The 14,976-nt window shown below is 48.6% G+C and overlaps 1 protein-coding gene across 2 annotated transcripts in view; it reads left to right on the forward strand.

Moving 5' to 3' along the window:
* Window positions 1–14,976, forward strand: part of ITGA1 (integrin subunit alpha 1) — an 880,323-nt gene that overhangs the window by 609,145 nt on the left and 256,202 nt on the right. For both annotated transcript variants that reach the window (XM_085631246.1, XM_085631248.1), the window contains exon 11: window positions 6,589–6,733. In XM_085631246.1, coding sequence (XP_085487372.1) covers window positions 6,589–6,733 — 145 coding nt within the window. The remainder of the gene's footprint in view (window positions 1–6,588; window positions 6,734–14,976) is intronic.

A 14,976-nucleotide genomic window follows, 5' to 3' on the forward strand; every position in this document is an offset into this window, starting at 1 on the left:
TTAGGCTCATAGGAGAACCTAACATGCAGACCGCTGCTGTGAGAGTGCCCATTGCACATTCCTGCGCACGGTGGCTTGCACCATGTCATGCATGCCACTCCATGCAGGAAAGAAGGGGCAATTCCAGGGGAGGCACCACATGACCCGCCAGGCCTAGAGATGGATGGGGGGACCTGTTAGGGCAGTGGAAAGCCAACTCGGAATATGCTCGGGAGGGCCACAGCGGCACCACCAGCATATTCTTGCCTATTCTTGCCTCTGACCACTACACGTCCACCGCAGGATCCTGGATTCCCGGTGGACGCAGTGGTCCTGTGGCGGACCGACCGCCACATTTGTAATACTGCGGGGGGGCCCGCAGTGTGGCGGTGGTCGGACCGCCAATAAGATAGGACCCCCAAAACTAGTAATAAGGCCCTAAATCAATGTTCCACAATACAATACACTGAACTAAGGTGCATATTTCCTTGCCATGTATTAGCATCTTTTGGCATATAAGTTTCTAGATGTACTATAACGCAGTCCCATCATTTAACATTCTACTGGAGCTAAAATCTATTTAAAATGTTTCAGGTATCAGAGAGCAGGCACGCATAGCTTAAAAATGACTCAATTTCACAAAATCAGACTTTTGAGCTAGAATCAAGAAAATAAAAGAAAACAAAGAATTGTAACATTTTCTGATTTCAATGTCCACATCTGATAGAGACATCTAGCGGCAGATTCCGTAACTTAGAATATCCCCAGGTGTCAGACTGGATCCGGAAAAAACTTTGCAGCAGCACCTCTTTGGGCCAGGGGACGGCACCACACGACCCCGCCCGGATGTCGTCCACGTACGTGACATCAGCGAGGTCATATAAGTCTCGCCCGGCGCGCTGACATCAGTTTCCTTCTTTTCCGCATACAACGCGGATCCGAGTGAGCGGTTCCTTTGGCCTGTTTTCAGGCCCTTCATCGACGCTTTGCATCTGGAACAGTGTGCGATGCCCTTGGGCTTTAAATCCTGTACTTCCTGTTCGCTGCAAATGTCCGCGATGGACCCGCATCTTATTTGTATGTGGTGTCTGGGCAAGCACCACGACTCCACGGACTGCGACGCTTGCCAACAACTCAAACCGAAGTCCCAGCGGGAGCGCCAGATGAAGCTTCTTTTGGCACGGCTGTCCCGGTCGGAGTCGTCGCACCTCCCGTCCTCTTCAACGAAGTCCCGCCGTCGTTCGCCCTCTGGGGCCCAAGGCCATCGTTTACCACTTCTTGGTAAGTTGCGACGTATGTTGCCGAGGTCCTTGACTTCCACCTCCTTCAGGGGCGCTGGTTCCCGGGACATTCCAGACCCGCGCCCCAACAAGTCGCCCTTGCCCTAGCTACCCTATCCGGGTGCAGGGGCGACTCTGGCCCACATGGTAGCCTATACCATGGCCTTGCAGGCCTCACTTGGGTCCTCTGCCGTTCCTGGGGGGTCCTTGGGGCCTCCGCTATCTGTGGGGTCCCAGACCGACTCACCAGGGGGTTCGCCCCCGGCGACAAATGAGCTCTTGCCCTCCAGGAACGTTGGTGATGTGGTATCGTCAGGGAGCAGCTCGGCTGTGTCCCCCTGTACGATCCCTAGGGCGTCATCATGGTGCGGCCCGGCTGGGTCCCCCTCTGTGACCACCTGCCCCCCTGCCTCACCACATAGTTCCACGGGGCTCCCTGTGGCATCGCAGGCGGTTACTAGTGCCCAAAGCCTCGCTTTGTGCATGCCGCGGCCTTCCGGACAGGCGGATGCCAGTCCGGAGCCGGGGTCAGCGCCGGCCCGGCACTGTAGACTCATCTTACCGGCTCTGCCTCTGGTTCTTTCTCCGGAGTCAGGGCCTTCTGTGGTCGAGACCCCTAGGGCGTCATCGCGGTGTGGCCCAGCAGGGTCCCCCTCTGCGATCCCCTGCATCCCTGCCGCGCCACATAGTCCTACAGGGCTCCCTGTGGCATCGCAGGCGGTTGCTAGTGCCCAAAGCCTCGCTTTGTGCACACCTTGGCATTCCAGACAGGCGGACTCCAGTCTGGAGCCGGGTCTGGCACCATCCCAGCGCCGTAGACTCGTCTCCCCGGCTCTGCCTCTGCTTCTTTCTCCGGAGTCAGGGCCTTATGTGGTTGAGACCGAGTCGGCGCCGGTGCGGGGCCGAAGGCTTGCCTCCCTGGATCCAGCTCCTTCTCCTTCATCTTCTTCGGAAGGGGAGCTGGTCATAGATTCAGTGCCAGACAGTGGCACCGGACGAAGAAGATTCGGTGCTGGATGGAGCCGACTCAGCACCGGATGGTGTCGGGTCGGCGCCGGACGCGGTGCAATCGGTGCCGGCTGCAGTTGTTTTGGCACCACATCTACGCAGGGTTGTTGATGAGTCTTCTCTGGAAGAGTTTGAAAAAATCGTGGCGACAGACTCGCCCCCGTAAACGCTGGTGGTATTCTTGCCTGTGCCTCCTTTAGAATATGTGGAGCCGGCAGGATCCCCACCTCCTCCAGAGGATCCACAACCGATGGTCTCCTCGACACTTCAGGAGCCTCGTCAGGACCACCATTCCTCAATGGGGCTCCCCTCAGTGGAGCATTGGTGGCACCCTCACTGTCTTGAGAGGGTTAGCCGACAGCCCTCACCTAATGATGAGCTACTGTCTCCTCCTCTGAGGACTACTGCAGCTGGTACAGCCTTTCTGCGAGTGGTCTGTTTGGCCACTCGGATTCAGAACATGCAAACCCCTTCGGTGTCCCTCTCTGTGGACCCTTTACTTGATGTCCTTCACTGTGGGTCAGGGAATGTGGAGCCGCTTCTGCCCTTCGAAGCCTCTCTTTATGATGCCTTTTTGGGTACCTGGGTTTGGCCAGCTTCTGGTGACCCGGTGGCTCGTTCGGTCTTGCACCGCCACTGTCCTGCTCCACATGATCTGGTCTGCTTATTTGTGCAGCCGGACGTGCAAGGGTTTGTTCTGCCTTCCCTTCCCTGCCACAGCTGATGCTTCCTCCCTCCTGGGAGTCCAGATGGCTTGAGTCATGGGGTTGGAACATCTTTGCCTTCACAGAATACGGTGTGTGTCCTAGCACGGGCTAATTCTGCCCTCTGGGACTCTGCAGAGTCTTTGCTCTCCGCCGGCACTGAAGGTTCTCGTGTTGACCTCCTACACCTTTTCCGGGACGGCCGTGACCTCGCTGAGTTTACCATTCGCTCCGCCTTGGATACTATAGATTCCTTAGGCCGGGCTATAGCTGGTTCAGTTGCCTTGCGGCGCCATGCTTGGCTGCAGCATCGCGTCTTTCCGGAGAATATTCGGGAAAGACTTGTTGATTTGCCCTTTGATGGGGTTTTATTGTTAGATGCACATGCCGACTCGGCTGTTCGGCGTCTTCTTGCAGGCTTTCGCCCCCCACCTTAGACCTGTGTTTCTCAGGCGTTTGTCCTGGAGTGGTACCCTTTCGTTCAGCATCCAATTGATGCGTTCTGTGTTTTGGGCTGGCGGTAAGCCTCTGGTCTCTCTTTTGCATGGTCTGGGGTGATTACCCTTTCATTGGCATCCTTTGGGTGCATTATGCGTTTTAAACTGCAATTAGCCGACTGTGGCAGTGTTCCACAGATTGTTCCTCGGACTGTGGCTTGTCCTGATGGGTGTTCCCTGTTGTTGGGGTGTACATACTCCGTGTGGGGTACTTGTTTGCTATTATATAGCTCAGTTTGGGTCAACTGGGCCTAGGAGATTCCTTGGCCTCTACGCCTCCTCTGGTACTCTTGTCTGACGATTGTACGGCACTCACTGTTGGGCCTTGGCGTCATCATCTGTACTTCATACATCCTCTTGCTTATTGCTTCCTTCTACTCCTTGGAAGCTTTTCAGAGTGTTTTCACGCTTGAAGGCAAATTCTGTCTGCCATTCATGTGCCGGATGTGTTCCTCTACAACTATGTTCCATGGTTGTGCATAGTTTATTTCTATATACCTCGAAGCTCCATAGGTACTCCTGTTGCTACCTCTTCCCCCTCTTCGAGGCGGCGACGTAGGATCCTAAGTCTCCAGGTTTCAAGGGGCTATTCAGTCATTCATATGGCGTTTCTGACAAAGTACTCTTTTGTGTTCCACTTACTGGAGTTGTTTCCGGTTCCTGGACACTCTATTTCCTGGACAGAGGTTACTTTCTTTCCATTCGGAGGGTGTGGTCTGCAATTCTGCATCTCTCCGCCTTAGTACTTTCGTGTCTCCGTTGCTCCTTCCTTCGGAGGTGCCTCCTTCTTGCGGTTCACCCGATTTCATATTTATGTGATATCAGCAGGGTATACGGACAACATTTCTACTGTCAGTCATTCTGGTTCTACACCCTGCGTATCTGTATTTCATGTGCTGGCTCTCATTTTTGCCTTCCAGCTGTCTGGTCGAGCGGTCTTGTGCTTCTTTTAGATATGCCACCTTCTGGTCTCTGTGGCTGTTTACTCTGTGCATGCAATTAACAGGGTTCTTGTCCCCGCCTGCAATTCTAGGAACATTGATGGTTTCTACCTATTAGTCTTTGGACCTTGGCTGTAGCCTCTCCGGCCTTTCTTCTGTAGGCTAGCCTGGTAGGTTCTGGTGCCTTTCTTCATGTTTCCTCTCGACATTTACTCAGTGTTCACATGGTGCGCCATTACACGGAGAGGGGTCCTTCCTCCTCTCTCTTTCTTTTGTTCTGGTATATGGCTGGTGCCGTTTCTATCTTTCATGCTTATACTGGTATGGTGTTCCACCCTTCTGGCACTTTTGGGATGGTTTGCATTCCGTTCTCTTTTGCTCTTCCTAGCTATTTCGGTGGCTGTTCCGCCACGGCCTTCCACATTGTCCGGGACTCTGTTGCCGGCTCACATGCTTGGCACTTCTGTTGTTCTGTCGCAGACCCACCTCCCCTTGGGGTATGGTTGTGGTATCTATTCTAAGTTAAGGAATCTGCGGCTAGATGTCTCTATCAGATGTACGAGTTACTTACCTTCGGTAACAATGTATCTGGTAGAGATGTTGTCTAGCCGCAGAGTCCTTAACGCCCACCCAGCCTCCCCGTTCTGCGAGGGCTTTGCCAAGTGGGGTTCTCCGCTGGTCCTCTCTGTTTCAGTTGGCATTGGTTTTTTCTCTCATGGGTGCTCACATTGTTGCGTCCCTTTGAGATTTGCCATTATACCACTGACTCCCCCTCAAGGGTTTCTGTCACAATAATTCCGTTGCCTTCCTATCAAAGATTTCTTATCTGTAAAATAGTCCTCCTTGGGGCTCTGTTCACCTCTGTCTCAAACCTCTGTTCCTACAGAGGCAGTGCCAGACTTTTCATTCCTGTGGTGGACTGTTGTTGTTGTTTTCTCTGTGCTCCTTTCTTGCTGGACGGCACAGTTCTGCATGTTACTGGCAGTCTATTTTTGTCTGTTACTCTGCGTGGTACTAACAGTCTATTTCTGTCTGTTGAGATGTTCTTCCCTTCTTACACTAGAGAAGGGTCTTCGCTTAGCTTGTGAGGTCCTTTCTCACAGCTTTTTCACCTATATTTAGGTAGTGTCTAATACTGTACTTAACGATGTTGCTCCATCCTCTTTGTTCATTCACAAATATTCATCCATTGCACACTGTTCCCATACTTTCACAGTTTTTCTATTGGTGGCTCCGCGTTGTGTTGCGGAAAAGTTTCTCCGAAGAAAACTGATGTCATCACGCCGGGAGGGACTTATATGACCTTGCTGACGTCATGTACGTGGACGACGTCAGGGCGGGGTCGTGTGGTGCCGTCCCCTGGCGCACAGCGGTGCTGCTGCAAAGTTTTTTCCGGATCCAGTCTGACGCCTGGGGATATTCTAAGTTAAGGAATCTGAGCTAGACAACGTCTCTACCAGATACATTGTCACCGAAGGTAAGTAATTCGTACATAAAGAAGGCACCTACATAACCAACTTTTAATGTGAAATCATTTCAGGATGGCAGCTATTGGTTAGGCATGCATAGTAGCCATGTTGGAATACTTTTTCATTTGAAAATGTCTGTTATGCATAAGCACGCACATGTGAGAGTCTTGGAATAGTTTTTATAAAGCACATAGAAAATCATTCCAATATAGCCAACATAGATGCACGTATGTGCGCATGAGTGTGTACTCATGGTGGCCATCTTGGAATGTTTTCTCTTAAGTTTTAGACGGCCGCGGTGTGTGTGCGAACTGAAGTGGCCATTTTAATGTTTTTTCCATAAACAATTTCTACCAAAATAAGCGTTGGGAAAAGGGAGATAGAGGCATATTTACTTATCCAATGTTTGTTATTGCAGCCCTATGTTTAAGACATGTAGAGACCTAATAAAAGACTTTTGCCAAACAGAGAATTAAGCGGCCCCTCGTTGAAACCTTATTTCTTCTAAATAATGTTTTCTTTTCCCCCAGACTCATTCTGAATAGGTAATGCTATCTACATTAGTTGATTTTTTCGAATTAATGCACACAAATATCGATGTTTATTAAATATAAAGGGGCATCAAGTGACTCAAATGCTATACATCTTAGGGACAGTGCGGTATATGACCTCCCCTGATTACTGAAAACACATATATTTTATCTAAAAAGGACTGGGTGATGCTTGGAGCTGTTGGAGCTTACGACTGGAACGGAACCGTAGTCATGCTTAAAAATGGCACTTTTGAAATTCCAAGAAATGATACCTTTCGAACAAAGCCTTCTGAAAGAAACGAACTGCTCGCTGCTTACCTAGGTGAGTGAAATTGTAAAGTGTGTGCTCTTTGTATTGCTTGTTTGTACTGCTGCATCGCTGTCTATGATTTAGTGACTAGTACCTGTTAGTAAAATATGCCTGGCAACAGTTACGAGGTTTTATGCTGAGGTGAAAGGGGATCTGCTGCAAAGATAAGTGCCTAGAGAAGTTGCTGCCTGTGCACTATGTGTTGTAATGCTAAGTGATCTTGCTAGTGAAATGTACGCCTCTGGTGGCTGCCCACCCCCGTGTGACCATCCCAATGCCAATATACGCGGATGGGTGTGGCCTACAGCTGTGGTAAATCACCAAAATACCACCTGCTTCTACTGTCTGGTTCATTTACACTATCCTTCCCACTCCCATCACATTTTTCTGCCTGTAAATGGCGGTGTGGTACGGTCTACACTCCCGCGCGACTAGCAGGGCTGGCCTGTTCCTGCAAAGCAAAACCTGAAAGCTGCTGAGAAAGCAGAGTTAGACGAGATCAAGACAATGGCCCCCTCTCAATGGGGTCATTTCAGGGCTTGCCTCAATTGTTCCATCAGTTTCTCCTTTTTAGGTCTCGCTGAGCCCCAGCGCTTGCGCTGGCTCGGAGAGACATTTTATAGTTGGGATTTTCAAAGTGCTGCCGTGGCCTAAAGCTTCAGTGCACGTGAACGTGCACGCGCGCAGCGCCATGTGTCTTTCCTCCGCAGCACGCGATCACAAGCAATCGCGATCACTTTCACTTTCGCGGCGATCGCAATCGCGATCACTTTCACTTTCGCGGCCGCGGCCGCGTGGCGAAAGCTTGTTTCCTTTTGTGAAGAGGATTTAGATTTACCAGACAGACACTTGCAAAACATGAGGGAACTGATTATATTTAAATAATGAAAACAAAGGCCGAGTAGCTGGAATTTGGAATGTCAATGCGTGCAATCCCTGTGTGGGCTCCGGTAATCGGGTTACTCTGGTTGCTAGAAGGTCACGGGGGCGTGCTACATTCCTCCCACCCAGGTCGATATTTATGTTTCTGTGTTGGCAAGGCTTTGATTTCAGAATTGTCCCAAACCTCCACCTATTCAAACTCGGAAAAATAACGTGTACCTTTCAGATAATCACAGAGTCTGTAAAACTGAATTTGAAAATGGGATCCTGCCTTCCTATTTGAACACTTTAGAAATTACGCGCCTTATCAACATGCTTTGTCTTTTCTGATTTGGCATTTAAGATAAACGTTGAATTTGTTTGATTTTGGAAGCAGTAGAGCATGTTAAAAATGAAATGCAGCTGCATGTCACCGCGCTGCCCGTGCAGGTTGATGATACAGACCAGCTCCTTAAACCTCAAGCTGTGGCTCGTTTGTAAACGTCAGAGTTGTAAGAGTTTGCCCGTGGAAGATTAACTTACTTTTTATCCTTTAAGAAAGATACTTAGGTTCTCAGTTGTATTTACGAGACTAAATTCACGTACGGTGGTCACAAAACAGGATGTTATTCTCGGAAATGGGTTTACATAACACCCCTAGTGGTGTATTAAATTGCAAAGTCAACTTAATTTGAGGCGGTGGTTGTCGGTGGGCGGCACCGGCAGTCTTCTCTCCCCACCAGCACTCTTTAATTTCCACGCATGGGCGTAGTCCAGACATAAACATATACACCATTCCTGTTTTTCACGAACTCGTTGTACCAGGTCCTGCTACCATGATGAGTTAAAGTAATTGAAAGTGCCTAGTAAGTGACACTGATTGACACAGAAATGGCACGGAGGGACTTAGCTTGACTTCCTGTGCAGCCATGGCTGTGCTGAGCACAAACACACGCGTGTGTCAGTATCAATCCAGGCCACACTGCAGCAGCTTCAGGCGGCCCCTGCTAACGCTGGACGTTCTGAGTCCGTCCTGGAGCCAGTGGAGAGATGAAAGGTGGTGTGTCCGCTATCCCAATAACCGATCATAGAGGTCCTGGCCCTTAGTTTAAATACAAAACCCAGAACACAAAAAATATACAGTTCATACACTAATAATGTTACAGATTATCCACGTTACTCGCAAGCACGGAGAGACCATTAAAAGAAGCACTGCCTGATGCCATTGTATGGGCAGCACTAGAAACGTTTTATTTTGAGATGTTTCAAAATTCTTGGTTGAATTTCAATGCAGGATGTAACTTCTACAGCTTTGCACTATAGTTATAGGGTTCACTCAGTGCTTTTGTGAATGCTCTGGTACCCCTGTTCATTGGCTTACTTTTTTGAAGTTTCGTTAAATTCAAGATGCGCTGCCTGTGCTTAATTTGTGCCGACATTTATTTATTTATTTAGTGTTTTACAGAGCGCGAACGTGACCCGTTAGGGTTTCAGAACGCTTTACAGAGCTAAGCAAGATGTTTACAAGATAATTCAAGACAGACGAAATCATGAGAGCGTTTTGCCATCAGAAGCAGGGTAATGCAATGAGAGGGAATAAGCAACATGGGTACAATTTAACGGGGAATAACAAACATTAGTGGGAGCAGAGACAGATTGTACAGCACTAGACTCTGCCCCATAAAGTGAACAGTGAGGTACGAATGAGGTAGAAGGAAATAGCAACAGCCATGGTACAAGATCTTGCATAGGCTACATCAAGAAAGTCCAGATTGGCATACATATGTAGAGGTCAAGAAGAGATGCATGTCGCTAGGCAGCAAGCTGTATAAGCGCTGAGAATGTTAAGGAAGGAATTTTGCCCATTAGGAAGGTCTTTGCTCCCTTTTTAGGTCTCGCCTGATCCAGCGCCTTAGCGCTGACCTCGCGAGAGCTTTAGCAAACGGTGGGATTTGGAAGTGCAAACTAGTGCTTTCAGGCCTCCAAATACAGTGCATGTGCGCCGGGCGCGCGCATCATTTGGCAAGCTGCGTGATCATTTCGCGGCCGCTTTGATGTTCTCAGTGAGCCGCGCGGCCACTGAGAACATCAAAGCGGCCGCGAAAGTGCTCACCATTTGCCAGCCTGCGTGCCTCTCTCCCCTACCCCCTCCCTTATCCCACTTCCTTATAGCACGAGGAGCTGTCTATCCCTAGCGCGCGCTTCAACGTTCCTCCCCCACCACAGAGTGCGACTCGCGGCCGCGCGTCTTCCACAACTCCCAGGCTTGTTCTAATACCCATGCCTATTTTTCTCTGCTCTGTCCCTCTAAGTACCCCCAACCCATCCCTTCTGCGGCCACTGCTGCTGTGTGGAAGGGTATATATGTTTATAAACTGCTACTGTACCAATAATCTAGTCTTAGTAACAGTCGCAATAAACTAACCACCGAGACCTGGACTGAATATAAACTGAATACAACATATTGTCTGTGATCACTAACTGACACTCAGAAGCATCATCACAGGTACAGTGTATGGAGCAACAGCCCATGCTTTCTTCACACATACATGAGGCACACCACATTCAGGAGCTGTGCACGCTTTGTTTGGAGGCAGAACAGGTACAATACACCCAGCTGTGCCAAGAGTCAAACGGAACAGTTTCAGCCCAGCAGATGCAAAATCCTCTCCCAACTCAAGAAAGGGGAACAGTCAAAGCTTCTCTTACATGAAAATATGCATGTCACTGTCACAGACATCTAGAGTAAAACTGTTAACGATGCAGAGACTCGAATCCCGTTCCCAACGTCCAAAGTCGGCAGCTCCGGAGGTTACTCCAGTCTCTCTCCTGCTAGACATCAGTGTGTTTGGCTGCAACTTTCATACTGTTTTCCGCCCTCGCTTAAAGCGAGCTGTCGATGGAAAAGCCTGCTTCCGGGGCTGGCCTTGATTATCCTTCCAGCGCCATGCAGTCAATCTATCTTTTTACCTCCACCCAGGCCTACTCCCCCCGCCGATATCCTGCTGTCCATACTAGGCGCCTTCATAGCAACATAGCGGTAGCTTAAGTCGAGAGCTCCCATAGGCGGGAGGGTTCGAGGCTCACCGCAATCCAGGGCAGCTTCCATGTGCGGGGGGCGTCCCCGAGACCACAGAGGCTGCTCTCTCCTCCAGGTTGTGCTGTCAGAGACCGCACAGATCGCTCTTGACTTTAAGAAAGCCCCATCTCTGTTAGGAGACCCGCAAATTCACCCCACAAGCCTCTGGTGGTTCGGAGGGTTTGTGAAGGCGGTGCGTTTACTCACAAGGTAATGACTTTCACTCGCACCGCAACTGCACATTTTTACAGTTTGCGATATCTTTTGTAGCACCAGTCACCTTAACTGGAGTTAATTTCAGCCACAGCTCCTGCCTACAAGGGCCATGGATATTTAATTCATACAGGTACCGCCGCCAGCGGCGAGTTGTGTAATGTTGCAATCTTCGCGTTGCGGAGCAATAATTTTCTAGCAGTTTAACTCGCCAACTTTGTTTATGCCACAGCTTCTGCCTTTATTAGGCACAGCTGTTTTGACCATTACGGTTGCAGTGGCTGATTTAAGCAGGACCCACGGAGCCTACTTCTTTTCATGCACTAGTTTTCACTTTGTGCCCATGTGAATGGCTGGTGCCGAGGCATTTTACTACTCCACTGCCTAGAGGTGATATGAAACTGATTTCTTTGCATGCAGTGATCATTAAAGAGGGGAATCAAATTATTTCCGTCGGGCTACTAGAGCCACGGCAACGGTGAGCCGAGCTGGTATGCTGCAACCCGCACCGCCTTAGCTGGCTCAACCCTTGACACTAACCCTTTAACAAGCATTGGCATAGCCAATAGGTCTCGCCTTTGGGACCTTATAAGTGTTTAACAGTTGCATAACTAAATACTTATAAGGTCCCAAAAGCGAGACCTATTGGCTATGCCAATGCTTGTTTACTGATATTTCCTTTTGCGTGGCGCTACATTCGTCCTATTTGCTTCCACGCGTACCACTGATACTCAGAGGCTGTTGAGACATCACCCGGACCCGTGAGCCATGGTGCATCCTTTCAGACCAGCTGCCAAGCATTCTTCCAGTGAGCCAGGCCCGAGGTGATGCAATCAGCCCGCTGGTACCATCGGTGCCGGGAAGATCAGTCTGAAAGGGGAAAAGGCTGAGGAGCAGAGACTCTCGGATGCTCCCCAGTTTCTGCACTAGCATTGTATGATTGGTAATATATAATGTTGACAATGGAACAAAGTTAAAGGCTGGGGGCTTCCGGAGAAAATGAGAGCCATGCAGACTATCCCGAGTTTAACTATGTGGACAAAAAACACTCTGGATAGTGTTCACAGGAGACAGGGATTGCATGTTATCTCCGTTTTGCACCACTGCTACTTGCACCACTAGTTACCACTTACAAATACCAACAAAATATGCGTCCTTCCCAGTTTACCTCTCGACAGGTAGCACACGATGAAGAAATAAAGGGGCATATCAGCAACAACCGGCGACAATTATCGCTAAGCGCACTTAGCGCTAGGATAATTATCGCCGGCTAGCGTGGATTTTTATCGCTGAGATAGCGTGCTATTAGCAACGCTTATCTCAAAAGCGATAAAAATCCTCATGCTAACTGCCTAACGTGAGATTATCGCTGGAAACCCAGCGATAATCTCACGCAATGTGGCGTTAGCTTGATGATAGGGACTTACAAACTTAGCCATGATATCCACCTTCCATAGGATATCATGGCAAAGTCAGTCCTGAAGCAGGCGTAAGGAAAGTAGCGATAACACGGGTTATCGCTACTTTTCTTGCCACTATGCTTCATAGCGTGGGGCTTGATGATAGGAGAAATGTCGATTAGCGACATTTCTCCTGTCATGTCAGGTCAGGAACACCCACTTTGCATCTCATTAGAGATGCAAAGCTGGGCGTTAGGAATTCCTACGCTAACGCAAGTTTTCACGCGCTAGCGTGAGCTTGCTAATTAGGCGATAAAATTATCGCCGCTTTTCGGCCGAAAACGGCCGCAAAAGCGGCGATAATTCTATCACCTCACCTTGCTGATATGCCCCAAACTCTGGGGCATATTATCAAGAAGGGTGTTAAAATTATCGCTGCTTTAGCAGCAGGAAATTGCCGCTAAAGCGGTGATAATGGGGTTGATAGTATGCCCTTGAGTATTCCAATAGAAACCCATGTTCTGGTGTGAAAATGGGTGTCTATTGGAATTCTCTGCGGCATATTATCAAGCCCATTATCGCCACTTTAGCGGCAGTTTTCTGCCACTAAAGCAGCGATAATTTTAACGCCTTGCTTGATAATATGCCCCATGGCCCTCTATTTGGTACCATGATAAGAGTACCGACAAATGGAGTTCACAGCAGGCGGGAGAGGCCTTTGATAGTCTTTCCTCGCTACCATTGAGCTCAGGAAGAATTACATGGAACAGACATGTAAAGCGTTTAGTAGTAGATTAGCGGTTACTGATTCACAATAAAATAAATTGGCATACATATCTCCTCCCTCACCCTCTTCTTTGCAGCCTGCAGTCTACTGTCTAGGAGAGGTACTGCAAGCTGTTCTGTCTCCAGGTTGGAGCCTGTACTTTCCAAAACTGACCTTAACATTAGATTAGTATTAGTGAAAGAAAACACGTATTCATACTTAAAGTGCATACATCTTTGGTGCACTGGAAATATCCCCTAACGGCTAGAGAGTTCGATCTCGAAGGAAGGGAACCGCCGGGTTCAAATCTCGGCAGGGACGCTCAACATCCTGTGATTCTGGGCATTTCACTTAATCTCCCCGTGCCTAACTAAATGAGGGGCATATTTACAAGGACGGTGATAAATAAACGCAAAGCGCGCTTAGCGTTTTTTTATTTATCGCCGTCTATCTCAGGAATTTATCGCCCTGGTAGCGCGTTATTAACAACGCGTTTCTCCAGGGCGATAAAAATTCCAGCGTTAGGGGGTAAGTCGCCGTTTTGCAGGCAACATCGCTGGTTTTCCAGCGATGTTCCCTTGAAAACGGCGATAACCTTGCTGATACGACCCTGTGGTCGTATCAGCATAATTCACCCCCAATGTTAGGGATAGGTAAGCCTCCATTTTAGCAGACGTTAGGGGCATATCAGCAAGGGCCGGCGATAAATATTGCTCAGCGCTCTTAGCGCGAGGATAATTATCGCTGACTAACGCTGGATTGTATCGCTGAGATAGCGTGCTATCAGCAATGCTTATCTCAAAAGCAATACAATGTCAAGCGCAAGCTGCCAAAAGTGCGATTATCGCTGGGAATCCAGCGATAATCGCACAAGAGGGTGCTAACATGCATAATCGCATGTTAGCACCCTTTACCCTGACGCCTCCCTTTGCATCTCTAATGAGATGCAAAGTGGGCGTCACTGGGCAGCACAGCCTTGCAGATATCGCTGATGTGCACATCGCGATATTTACAAGGCTGCCCTGGCATTTTAGCAGACGTTAGTTTTTGTAGAAAACCGCTGTATAGGGGGTGGATTATGCTGCTACAACCACAGGGTTATATCAGCAAGGTTATCGCCCTTTTGCAGGAAACATTGCTGGAAAACCAGCGATGTTCCCAGCAAAACGGCGATTTCCCCCGCTATCTCTGGAATTTTTATCGCCCTGGAGCAACGCGTTGTTGATAACGTGCTACCACGGCGATAAATACCAGAGATAGATGGCCATGAATAACAAAGCGCTAAGCGCGCTTTGCGTTATTCATCGCTGTTCGTTGCTGATATGCCCCCTTGTTCTCTGATACCTTCGGGTCGAGTTCCCGTTATATAAAACAAAAACAAAAATAAACGTGCATCACATGTACAGTTCAGAAGAAGGGACTAACAGCATGAAAATTCGTTAATTGTAACATTTTGTGAATTCTCGTGGCTTACTTTGGCAATTTCTCAATTTTGTAGAAGAATATATTGTTGTTGTGCCCCCTTGGAGTTTAGCATAATATTTCTCCTTTTTCTGTGCACCTACAGCACATGGAGGTCTCGGTAATTTTCTTGTTTTTTTTATATGATAATACCCTATTTTGCAATTATTTTACTTTAAGTTGGTCAAAGGAAAAGTCACATTTTGTAGAATGTAGAGAAAGGTTAAGCAGATGTTTATCATTGTCCCTGCATGCTTCGGATTCTGAAGTTATTCTGACCACATGTGAGAGGAGAGAAGATGCGCCCCTCTGTTTCTTATTCTTGTGTAAAACTAATCAGGAGAATTTTTCTGTGGACGGTCACGCCAGGGTACATTTAAAATAAAGACTGATAATGTGGGCCTATTTGAAGCATGGGGCTAAAATTGCTGGGACATAAAATAAAGGCACCAATAGAAAATTAAACCAGGTTTTT

The sequence above is a fragment of the Triturus cristatus genome, chromosome 2_1 (assembly GCF_964204655.1).
Source record: "Triturus cristatus chromosome 2_1, aTriCri1.1, whole genome shotgun sequence".
Taxonomy (NCBI): Eukaryota; Metazoa; Chordata; class Amphibia; order Caudata; family Salamandridae; genus Triturus; species Triturus cristatus.